This window comes from Gymnodraco acuticeps, unplaced genomic scaffold (genome assembly GCF_902827175.1).
Source record: "Gymnodraco acuticeps unplaced genomic scaffold, fGymAcu1.1, whole genome shotgun sequence".
NCBI classification, from domain to species: domain Eukaryota; kingdom Metazoa; phylum Chordata; class Actinopteri; order Perciformes; family Bathydraconidae; genus Gymnodraco; species Gymnodraco acuticeps.
Window position 1 is genome coordinate 1159813 of NW_022992344.1, and position 11286 is coordinate 1171098.

Genomic DNA, 11286 nt, shown 5'->3' on the forward strand with positions numbered 1-11286 from the left:
GGATTGTAGCTAAAGAAGATGGAGAGGTTGTTACAGCACACTGTAACTGTATGGCTGGGTAAGTCATAAAATAAATATCCCAACCCAAAGCATATTTGACACAACACTTAAGCTCAGACAAAATAATGCCTGCTATAATATTCATGTTATACCATTACTAGCTTTTACGATCAATCTAGTTATTCTAGTATGTCTCTGTCTATACAGTTTGTCAGAATCCTGCTCACATGTTGGAGCAGTTCTGTTTGCAATCGAAGCAGGTGTGAAGATGAGAGAGACTGCATCCTGCACCACTGAGAAGTGCAAGTGGCTAATGCCATCACATGTCAAAAAGGTATTCAGACCCCAGTGGTCAGTCAGCTGTTCATGCCGTCCTTGCCTGTCTCATTGTTACACTGCACCTACATGTATGTTCACATACATGTTGGTCTGTCTCTCACATGTCCAGATTCCTGCTGCTCCAGTTGCGATGATAGACTTTTCATCCGCAAAATCCAAAAAGCAAAAACTGGATGATGCCATTGCTGGAAGGACAGGTGAGAAGCACACATTTCAGCGTCCCACAGTCCAGGGTTCAAAATTGGAACGAGGATCAGAAAGGTATATGCAGTTTTTCAAGACTTTGAGCAGAAATTCCCCAAAAAGTGCTGCACTGATGTCCAGGGAACCATATTACAAAGAATTTGTCCCTAAATCTGTGAGCAAGCTACCTAAACCACTACCTCAGTATAGGACACCAGATATACTACAGCTATCCCCAACAGAGTTGCAGAATGCATGCCAGGACTTCAGACAGGAAGAGCTGACACAGCCACAGGTCCAGGCAGTAGAGGAGGAGACCAGAAACCAGAGCTTATCACCAATATGGTTTAGCCAAAGAGCAGGAAGGATCACAGCCTCAAGACTGAAGCAGGTTCTACAGACTAGTCTTGCACAGCCATCAAAGTCCTTGATCAAGTCCATATGCTACCCAGAGGCACACAAGTTCTCTACAGCTGCAACAAGGTATTTATTGGGGATTAGGGAGCCAATCAGAATGGAGTATTCACCCAGACCATGGTATAATTAAGCAATAGCTCACGACAGGCCGTGGTATTTGTTCATTATATCACAGCTAAGGGGCGTGGTTCGGCCCGACGCGAAGCATCTGGGCCGCTGCGTAAAAAGGAGGGTTTCTGCCCCGTTACTTCTCCGCTGCTTCCTTGTTCCAGTTTGAAAAGCAAATTGCAGGCAGTTTGCTTTTCAACGCAACTGTATACAGTTTTTCTCAGACGCGGAGGGATACCAACTTGTTGTGAAAAGTAACTTACAATTCTACCCGTGGTATACGCTGATTATATCACGGCTAAGAACCAATCAGATTGCTTGATTTGACTTGTCCGTTTTATAATGTACAATGTTCTATTTCTGTTCCTTGTTGTATACATTACAGGTATGGATGCAAATACGAGGCAACTGCCCGAAAGCAGTATGAAGGAGTACAAAGTCTGCACCACCAGGGTTTCAGCTGTAAAGACAGCGGGCTTTGGCTGAACCCTCAATGGCCATACATGGGAGCGTCGCCAGACGGTTGTGTCACGTGCACCTGCCATGGAACTGGTATCTGTGAGATAAAGGTAAGTTATTTGTTCAGTATTGTGCTACAGTAAAGCGGGTAAGTATAGGATTGTGACGTGATCCTGAGTCTGGGGATCCTCTCCCAATACATTTTGAGCTGCAGACACTTATTTACAGTACAATATATTGCTTTTCTTTTCATTGAACTTTTAGTGCCCACACAGCAAATAAGAGGAGGCCAATCTTCGCCTGTGTGCTGGAGAACAGGGCTTCTGTCTCGTCAACGATGGGGGCACTGTGAAGCTGGACAGGAGACATGCAGTGTGCAACTAGTTTTTGACAAGAAAGCTACTGGAGACTTCTAGAATTGTGTGAGTAACACTGTTTGTAGACTTCTCTGTTTCAGTGTGTGTACTCTGTATCAATGCTCTGTAGTTGATCTGACTGGAATTGTGTTTTTAAAAACTCAAAACCGCTACAGCATCTGTCAGACAGAAACTTGGGAAAAGTCATTTGACTGAAACCTTAAAAGTGATCTAACTGCCTACTAGGGTTAACTTTGATTTAAACATTTGTAGAATACTAAGAGCTTTATTGAGTAGGTGTAACTGTATTAAGGGTTAAACTCAGAACTTTATAACTTAGGGTTTAATGTAATTGACTTAAAAGACAATAAGAAATCAGGACGAAGCCAGTCTAGATTTCCTTTTGAGGGCCACCAGCTGCAGAGAGTTAACTAATTAAAAGGACGTTGCCCCACAGCTGTGAGAACTCAGCAATCAGGTGTCCATTTTAGGTAGCACTTTCCTGGAGCGTCAGACAAAGACTGGCAAAGACATTAGAGTCCTGTGGGAGTCAAAGACTGGCAAAGACATTAGAGTCCTGTGGGAGTCAAAGACTGGCAAAGACATTAGAGTCCTGTGGGAGTCACGAGGGAGGCAAAGAGGAGGCAAATCCTACTTTGATTGAGCTAAGTATCGCTGGTGTTTTTTATTTTGTTTCATTTTATTTGGTTGTTTAGCCCCTCATGCTATAATCATGTGTATTTTCTCCATTCCTGTTCATGTGTCTTCTCGCAATAATCACTGGCCCTGTGTATCTCGTAATCGATATAACCGGCCTGCTCTCGTCTATCCCACATGCTCCACTGAGATCCAACATCTAGTTTCAGGTGGCCTGTGGAACTGCCAGTCAGCTGTTCCTAAGGCTGACTTCATCTCTGGCTACGCCTCCCTGCAGTCTCTGGATTACCTTGCTCTCACTGAGACCTGGATTACTCCATCCAACACATCCACCCCAGCAGCTCTCTCCACTGCATATTCCTTCTCCCATACACCCAGACCAACTGGCAGAGGAGGTGGCACTTGTCTCCTGCTCTCTCCCAAATGGAGCTTTTCCCTCTTCAAGCTACCTAACTTCACTCCTTCCACCTTTGAATTCCATGCCGTCACAGTAACCCATCCTATACAGCTAACCATTGTTGTTCTCTACCGTCCACCAGGCGCCTTGGGGGACTTCTTGGAGGAATTAGATAATCTCCTCTCACACATCCCTGAAACTGGCCCTCCCGCTGTACTTCTCGGAGACTTCAACCTCCAGACGGGGAAGATAGACGAACTAACATCTCTGTTAACCGCCTTTGCTTTCTCACTGTCTCCGTCCCCACCGACTCATAAAGCTGGCAATGTCCTTGATCTCATATTCTCAAGGAACTGCGCTACTTCTAACCTCTCTGTAAACCCGCTCCACACATCCGATCACTTCTTCATTTCATTCTCTCTATCCCTTTCCAAACATAACAAACTAATCTCTTCTCATCCTGCACTTGTCCGCCGTAACCTTCGCTCCCTCTCCCCCTCTACCTTTGCCTCGTCGGTGCTCTCAGCCCTCCCTTCCTCTGACTCGTTCCAACTCCTGCCTCCAAACTCTGCTGCAGAAACTCTCCTCTCTACTCTCTCATCCTCTCTACTCTCTCATCCTCTCTGGACTCGCTCTGTCCTCTCACATCTCGGCAGGCTCGTCAGTCCCCTCCTGCTCCCTGGCTAAATGATGCACTGCGTGCTAATAGCACCTTCCTTAGGGCAGCAGAGCGGAAATGGTGGAAATCCAAACACCGTGACGACCTCCTAACCTATCAAGCTCTCCTCTCCTCTTTCTCTGCTTCGATCTCTCAGGCAAAAAGCACTTTCTTTCAAGATAAGATCCAATCTTCCTATTCCAATCCTAAAAAACTATTTTCCATCTTCTCCACCCTCTTGGACGCTCCAAAAGCTCCTCCCCCCTCCGCACTTCTGTCAAGCGACTTTGTTACCCACTTTGAAAAAAAGGTTGATGATATTCGCTCTTCTTTTTCTTACTCACCGCTGGGTCACCAGACCCTCCTTCCACCAACACACTTACCTCCTTTTCCCCTCTCTCTCCAAGTGAGGTTCTTACCCTCATTACCTCTGCCCGCCCTACCACCTGTCCTCTGGACCCTATCCCTTCAAACCTCCTTCAGACTATCGCTCCTGATATTCTACCGTTTCTCACCCATTTCATCAACACTACTCTAACTTCTGGTCACTTTCCAAACAGTCTCAAGGAGGCAAGAGTAAACCCTCTTCTAAAGAAACCCACTCTCAACCCGTCTGATGTTATAAACTACAGGCCTGTCTCTCTCCTCCCGTTCCTGTCTAAATCACTTGAACGCGCTGTCTTTAAACAACTCTCCTGTTATCTCAATCAGAACAACCTTCTGGATCCGCACCAGTCTGGTTTCAAGGCAGGTCACTCCACAGAAACTGCTCTCATTGCTGTCACGGAGGAACTGCACACTGCCAAAACTGCATCCCTCTCCTCTGTCATCATCCTGTTGGACCTGTCTGCTGCATTCGACACGGTGAATCATCAGATCCTCCTTCGCACTCTCCAAAAACTTGGAGTTTCAGGCTCTGCACTTTCCCTCCTCACCTCATACCTGAAAGACCGTACCTACAGGGTGACTTGGAGAGGGTCTGAGTCCGACCCTTGTCAATTAACTACAGGGTCCCTCAGGGCTCTGTTCTTGGTCCCCTCCTCTTCTCCCTGTACACAAACTCGCTCGGATCAGTCATTAGCCCGCATGGTTTTTCTTACCACTGCTACGCTGATGACACCCAATTAATTCTGTCCTTTCCCCGCTCAGAGACCCAGGTTGTCGCACGCATCTCTGCTTGTCTAGCTGACATCTCTCAGTGGACGTCTGCTCATCACCTCAAACTCAACCTTGACAAGACTGAGCTGCTCTTCCTTCCGGGAAAAGATTGTCCCACTCTTGACCTAACAATCAACATCGGCACCTCAGTTGTTTCCCCGACTCAGACTGCAAGGAATCTGGGTGTGACCCTAGATAACAACCTGTCCTTCACTGCAAACATCGCTGCTACAACCCGTTGCTGCAGATACACGCTTTACAACATCAGGAAGATACGTCCCCAGCTGACACAGAAAGCGACTCAGGTTCTGGTCCAGGCTCTCGTCATCTCACATCTAGACTACTGCAACTCCCTCCTGGCTGGTCTACCTGCATGTGCCATCCGACCTCTGCAGCTCATCCAGAATGCAGCGGCTCGTCTGGTCTTCAACCTTCCTAAATGTTCCCACACTACTCCGCTCCTACGCTCGCTTCACTGGCTTCCGGTAACTGCTAGAATCCACTTAAAGACACTGGTACTTGCTTACCATGCTGCGAATGGATCTGGCCCTTCCTACATCCAGGACATGGTTAAACCGTACACCCCAGCGCGTGCACTACGCTCTGCATCAGCCAAACGACTCGCTGCGCCCTCGCTGCGAGGGGGACCCAAGTTCCCAACGGCGAAAACACGTGGGTTTGCTGTCCTGGCTCCAGGATGGTGGAATGAGCTCCCCATTGACATCAGGACGGCAGATAGCTTGCACATCTTCCGGCGCAAACTGAAAACTCATTTCTTTCGACTCCACTTCGAGCGATAGAACTATTAACGAAGCACTTTTATACTAATAAAGGACTGGCTTTTCTAAAGCCAGTTGAGTAGCACTTGAAATGTTTTTGTTCTATGAAACCTGATGTACTTTTATGATTCTGTTTTCTTCAAGTTGTATTTTGTTGGACGAACGCACTTATTGTAAGTCGCATTGGATAAAAGCGTCAGCTAAATGCAATGTAATGTAATGTAACATGCCTACTACCATCAAGTACAGGCTCAGCTCCACGTCGTTGACGTTGACTACTGCGACTTTGTTGTCTGGACTAAAAATGACCTCTTTGTAGAGAGAATTGTGCGTGATGTGGACCTGTGGGACAACATAATTCCCAGAGTTGAGAGTTTCTTCAGACTGTTCTCCCTGAAGTGTTGGGACAGCAACTTACAAGGGGAAAGGTAAAAGTAATAAAGAGTTGGTGTGCTCATTTTTTTCCACAAGAACATGATAGTGCATAACTATCAGGTGACTAAAAGCCTCCTCTCCCTGTCTGCTGTTCCATTTTTCAGTTTCAGTTGCAAGATGATCAGGAGGGAGAGAAGGCGTGATTACCAGCACCTGTAGTCTGTCCTGGTCCCGGAAGTTGTGGTTCTCTTCTTGTTGCATTATTATTTGCACAGTGGCAGCTCTTTAACCTTCATATTCACTGACCACACTCACTAGAGGAAGTAGGGCTGTGTGATATATTGCTATTGTAAAAAAGATGTTTACTGAAAAGATTAAATGATACTAAGAAGACTGAATAATACATGGTTTCTTATTTACATTTACAATAACCTCATTGGCCATACATGGGAGCGTCACCAGACCAATTGTCATCTCTAGAATATTGTTGAATTAATCATGAATGTAGATGAAAGTTGTATATTGAGTAGGGCTACACAATTTACAACACACAAAAATATGTTTACTGAAAAGACTTGAACACAAGATGTTTGAACACAAAAATATGTTTACTGAAAAGATGAAATGATACTGAATAATACATGGTTTCTTATTTACAAGACTACAGCTCCATGACTTTACTCCAATGGGACGACAGACACTGACAGATTAGACAAGGCACAGCAAATAACCCCAATCTTGTCAATTAATGCTAGTGCCTCACCTGGTTTTGTTAGCATGTGCTCTATGCTTTGCAGAATCTGATATTTTCTTCTGACTAATCCTACGACTCTTTTGACATGAATATGCACATTAGCTATTTTTCTTGTCTCTTCCACCTCGTATGCTGACAGCTGACTTTTCCCCCCGGTGAATGCAGGTATCTTTAGTGAAGCACAGTAAAAGATTTAGTCTCAGCCTCAGCAAAACTAAAATGAACTGTTCAAATTTGGAGAGCACAGACATAGGGCCACAGGTGATGTAGGGCTCGCACAGTTGAAAAACCTGAAGTAAAACTAAGAAGTTGGGGAGCCCGGTGTAAAACTTTGTCTTCTCTTCGTTGTTCTCAAAGGACTCCTGGTTGAACTTTGTGTCCAGTGCCTTTGTCCGAAGATCTCCCAGCTCTGTTGTGTTCTGTCTCAGAACATCCTCCATGCTCTCGATGTCCTCCATCGTTAAATCAGTCTGGCATCCTGCATCTGCATACAATATAGCAGTAGCAAGCATAATTAGTTATTTAAAATAGTCAAATATGAATGTGAATTGTTGTGAAGTTATCTTTTTGACAACCTTTTTACAGACATGCAAGTTCTCTGTTCCAATTATTGCAGATTCTCAAGTTAGTACTCTATTTTCTAAACCTAATTCAAAGTTTGCATTGATTTTTTGACAATCACATTTGTAATATTTAATAATAATGCTGGTGGTTAATTTACCTTGTTGGTCATTTAATATCCCACTGGTGTCCTCTGGTTGTGGGCTGTCAGACGGGGGCTGTGTCGGTTCTGGGCTCTCGGTTGTCTGCAGGAGATCCAACAAAGCCTCTGCACATTCTGATTGTCTTTGTTGGTCTTCCTTGAGCTCCATCCTCTGCTCTCGTCAAAGAGATGCCTCTGATCTGGGCTTACTTGTTGTGTGGTAACCTATGCGTTATATTGCCTCTATCCTGAGCACACAATGAAACATGTTGAGCATAGAAAATGCGATTGAGCGCGCACTTGAACATTTTTGAGCACAGAGAAATATATTTTCTCTCATAAAACTCCTGCTCCGTGCGCAAGCAGACCGCTGCACGCGCTCTCTCTCCCCCGCTCACTTGACCTCTCCAGCCTGTGCGCGCTCAGCTTTGCCTGCGCTCGCTCAAGTTGTCACAGCGTTACAAATGTGCCACAAAACCAACCAATCGGAGAACTCGGGAAGGTCAATTCTGATTGGCTGGTCGTCTCCAATCATATCTTCTATCTGAGATGAGAGAGGGATTTTCGGTTACCATCAGGCTGTTGACGTTCTTATTACACATCTATCGTTGACATTTACAGGACATGACAGACTCGAATGAAGAGAATAGCACGACACAGTGTCAGGTGAGTAATACATTTCTAGTTTTCTGATATCACGTTATTGTTTGCAATGCCTGAGTTTGCTAGCCGACAACATAGCTATTCTTTCACACACACATACGGGTTTTGGGCCGAGGGCGACACCGTACTTCCGGTATCCACCATTTCACACGAGGTGCAAGCAGAATATCATAGTCTATTGCCTTGATCAATATCTAGTCAACTCTAAAATATCACATATATGCATTGGCATGATAATATTATTGTGACAAGTGGGGTATTCACCTGTTGTTTCCAGAAGATAGACGTAGATGCTGCCAAAATCGACCGAAGGCCACTTTCGAGAGTCGTTTTTCCATACATCTGCAGGCAGTCTGTAAAGGCAATCGGACAACCCACACAGCTCTAGTTTACGCTGGTAACGACCTAGAGCACACCCCTCAAGTCCAGAGATGTAATCCGAAGACATGCAGCGATTTCTTCGGTCGTTAATTCAGAAAAAAAACCTAGTGCGCTCTGCCTGGCTACATTACCTAGCTGTTTATATTAGCACCTCCAGGATATTAGCACCTCCAGGAAAATGGCGTATTTCTATATAGATATATGGCGCACGTTGCATTGTGGGTAGCTCGTGACGTCACTGTGTGTGAAAGAATAGGGGTAGTTTAAGCAAACCGCTAACAAACCGTAGCATACATGTAGCTACATGAACCCTTCTGAGGTATTGATTACTTGCTGTAAGCATAGAGGTGGCAGAATGACAAAACATGTTTCTCTCTCTATCACAATGTTGGGTTGACCAGAACCTGGACCAACTTCTGTTTCCTGTTCTACAATGGGCATATGCTTGCGTTAATTTTCAACCGGACAGATGAGGCTAGGATACCGGCTAAAGTTAGCAACAACACACGTTAACCATGAACAGCCTATTAATCCGTTCTCTTAATGTTATTTCTTCCAACGTTGTGGAATTAGAGAAAAGGGGCTTCTTAACGTGCTTTTATCCGGGGTGGAGGGAGTTACATATTAGTTAAATATAACATTGGGGCGTGTGATTGTAGTGGGTGGAGAAATGAGGATATCCATCTTGGAGTTCAAGCTAGTATAATATAGTTAACGTTACACAATAATAAGGAAGAGAGCTATTTGTGTGATACATCGCTATTGATATGGATTTAGAGTGGATATTTGAGACTTCTAAACAGTAAACAAAAACGTAACTTATGGGTGAGTGTTTTTAGCAGAGCCATATAATGTCCTTGTGATTCTGTTGATTATTACCTGTCTGTATTATGTTGCAGCTCAGCTGATTTTGGATTGATGGCAAAGGGAGAGGGACTTAAGTGAGAGTGAAAACACAAGGTAAGTTTAAAATAGGTCAGCAATTTCCCACCCTATTGCTTGATGTATCTAACCCTTTCTCCTGTCTCCCTCTCTCAGCACAAGAACCTCAGGGGGATTCAATGGAGCCTGAAGACCTGCAATGAGACCCTCACCCTGCACCTGAGTCTCAACTCCCAAAGTTTTGCAAGCCTCTCCCTGTTCCTTATTTTTGATTAAACAGACGTTAAGCTTCCCAATGGTGTGGTCTTCGTTTTGTGAAAAATATGATTACCTCACATATGTTGTTGTTGTCTTTTGTGATAGTTAAATTGCTCCTGCTGACTTGAGCCAGCCATTCTTTCCTCCTCTCTGTGTCAGTGGGGACACTTTACATTCATACTCCTTTCTCTGAGCGCTTGGAGCATCCCCAGGCAGCACAGCAAACCATGGGGGAGACGATATGCCAGGACAACACAGAGGAAAAGGCACAGACAAACGGCATGATATGCTATTCAATGTTTATTGAATTCCATTTATTTACAATGGATGTTCCTAAAACAACACATTTAACATCATCATCATGCTGCTGCTAGCCCTTTGACTCATTTTGCTGTCAGTTGACAATCATTGATATAGGCACCTGTGGGTCTCCTGTCCTTTCTGAAAGTCATAAAGATTACATTAGTACTTTAGATGACTTGTGTCCTCAATTACCAAGGGATTACTAAAACCACCATGAATTAAAGAAATGGTAGAAATGTATCTAATCAGAATTTTTAAACCTTCCTTCCCACCCTCTAAATATATCAAACATTAGGATGTGATGCTCCTGACTACCATACAGGTTTAAGAAGATAATATTTGTTTTAAAGAATTCAAAGCAATAAACAACAGGCTCTTTAACCAAGGCAACGTTAGCCTAACATGTATGTTAACAGGTAAGATAGCTGTTCACACTATGTATATTTTCTACTTTCTACGTTGTAATGCTATGTTATTTCTATTTAAGATGTTTACATTTTCGATTGTTTAATTATAGTCTTTTAACCGTCTAATGTACAATGCCTCCTTGTCTTTTGCTGCTGCAGCGTAAACATTTCCCCAATTGGTATCAATAAAGTAGGCTACTTCTTATTTTATCTTAATGCTCAAATATTAGCACATTTAAAAAAAAAAAACACACACACATTGATGTAACTACATACACATATCGATATGTTGTATAAATATTGCAAATCAAAACATTTATTGACCACTAATAACCAAAAATTGCATTTCTATCCTGTTATTAATGCATTCAAATCGTGATTCAAATGGCCCGCCACGAACTTCCGGGAACTTTCTGAGTCTCTCTGAACCACGTGACGATCAAGCATTTTGGACTTCCGCTGTAGCAACTCTTCTCTCTACATGGCGCTGGACCAGCCAATCAGAATTGACCTTCTCGAGTTCTCCGATTGGTTGGTTTTGTGGCACATTTGTAACGCTGTGACAACTTGAGCGAGCGCAGGCAAAGCAGAGCGCGCACAGGCTGGAGAGGTCGAGCGAGCGGGGGAGAGAGAGCGCGTGCAGCGGTCTGCTTGCGCACGGAGCAGGAGTTTTATGAGAGAAAATATATTTCTCTGTGCTCAAAAATGTTCAAGTGCGCGCTCAATCGCATTTTCTATGCTCAACATGTTTCATTGCGTGCTCAGGATAGAGGCACAAATATAACGCCATAGTAACCGAGACTAACAGTGGGAGCTCAGTCTACCGACTCAACGTCACCCAAAGCGCTAGGGCACCCTAAAAAGTCCCAACAAAGTCCATATTAGACTACAGGTAACTTAAACATGATCAGTATTACTAGGTAAATAAGCATTTAACCACAACCCAATAATACATAAACAAAGCCACAAAAAACAAGTTAGCTAATACCTCTGATGAAGTGGTCACTGCAGACACGTGCATTAGACGACTCTGCTCCTCCTGACCGCAG

General features: G+C 44.1%; 1 protein-coding gene across 1 annotated transcript; it reads right to left on the reverse strand.

Annotated features, from left to right (window-relative positions):
* Window positions 1–1755: 1755 nt before the first annotated feature.
* Window positions 1756–7528, reverse strand: LOC117541577. The gene is made up of 4 exons (XM_034208787.1): window positions 7362–7528; window positions 6778–7124; window positions 5749–5853; window positions 1756–1860 (listed from the first exon to the last, which is right to left on the reverse strand). Exons 1-4 carry the CDS (start codon window positions 7510–7512, stop codon window positions 1756–1758), a joined length of 708 nt encoding a protein of 235 aa, XP_034064678.1. The 5' UTR covers window positions 7513–7528.
* Between the last annotated feature and the right edge of the window lie 3758 nt (window positions 7529–11286).

Bases quoted from the DNA above. Each gene is read 5' to 3' on its own strand.
- LOC117541577 (XM_034208787.1), bottom strand. From the start codon at position 7,512: ATGGAGCTCAAGGAAGACCAACAAAGACAATCAGAATGTGCAGAGGCT. The intron at 5,854-6,777 runs GTCAGCATACGA...GTTGTCCCACAG, and splicing joins ACCGGGGGGAAAAGTCAGCT to GTCCACATCACGCACAATTC. The intron at 1,861-5,748 runs GTAGTAGGCATG...TCTCCTGTCCAG, and splicing joins AGCTGAGCCTGTACTTGATG to CTTCACAGTGCCCCCATCGT.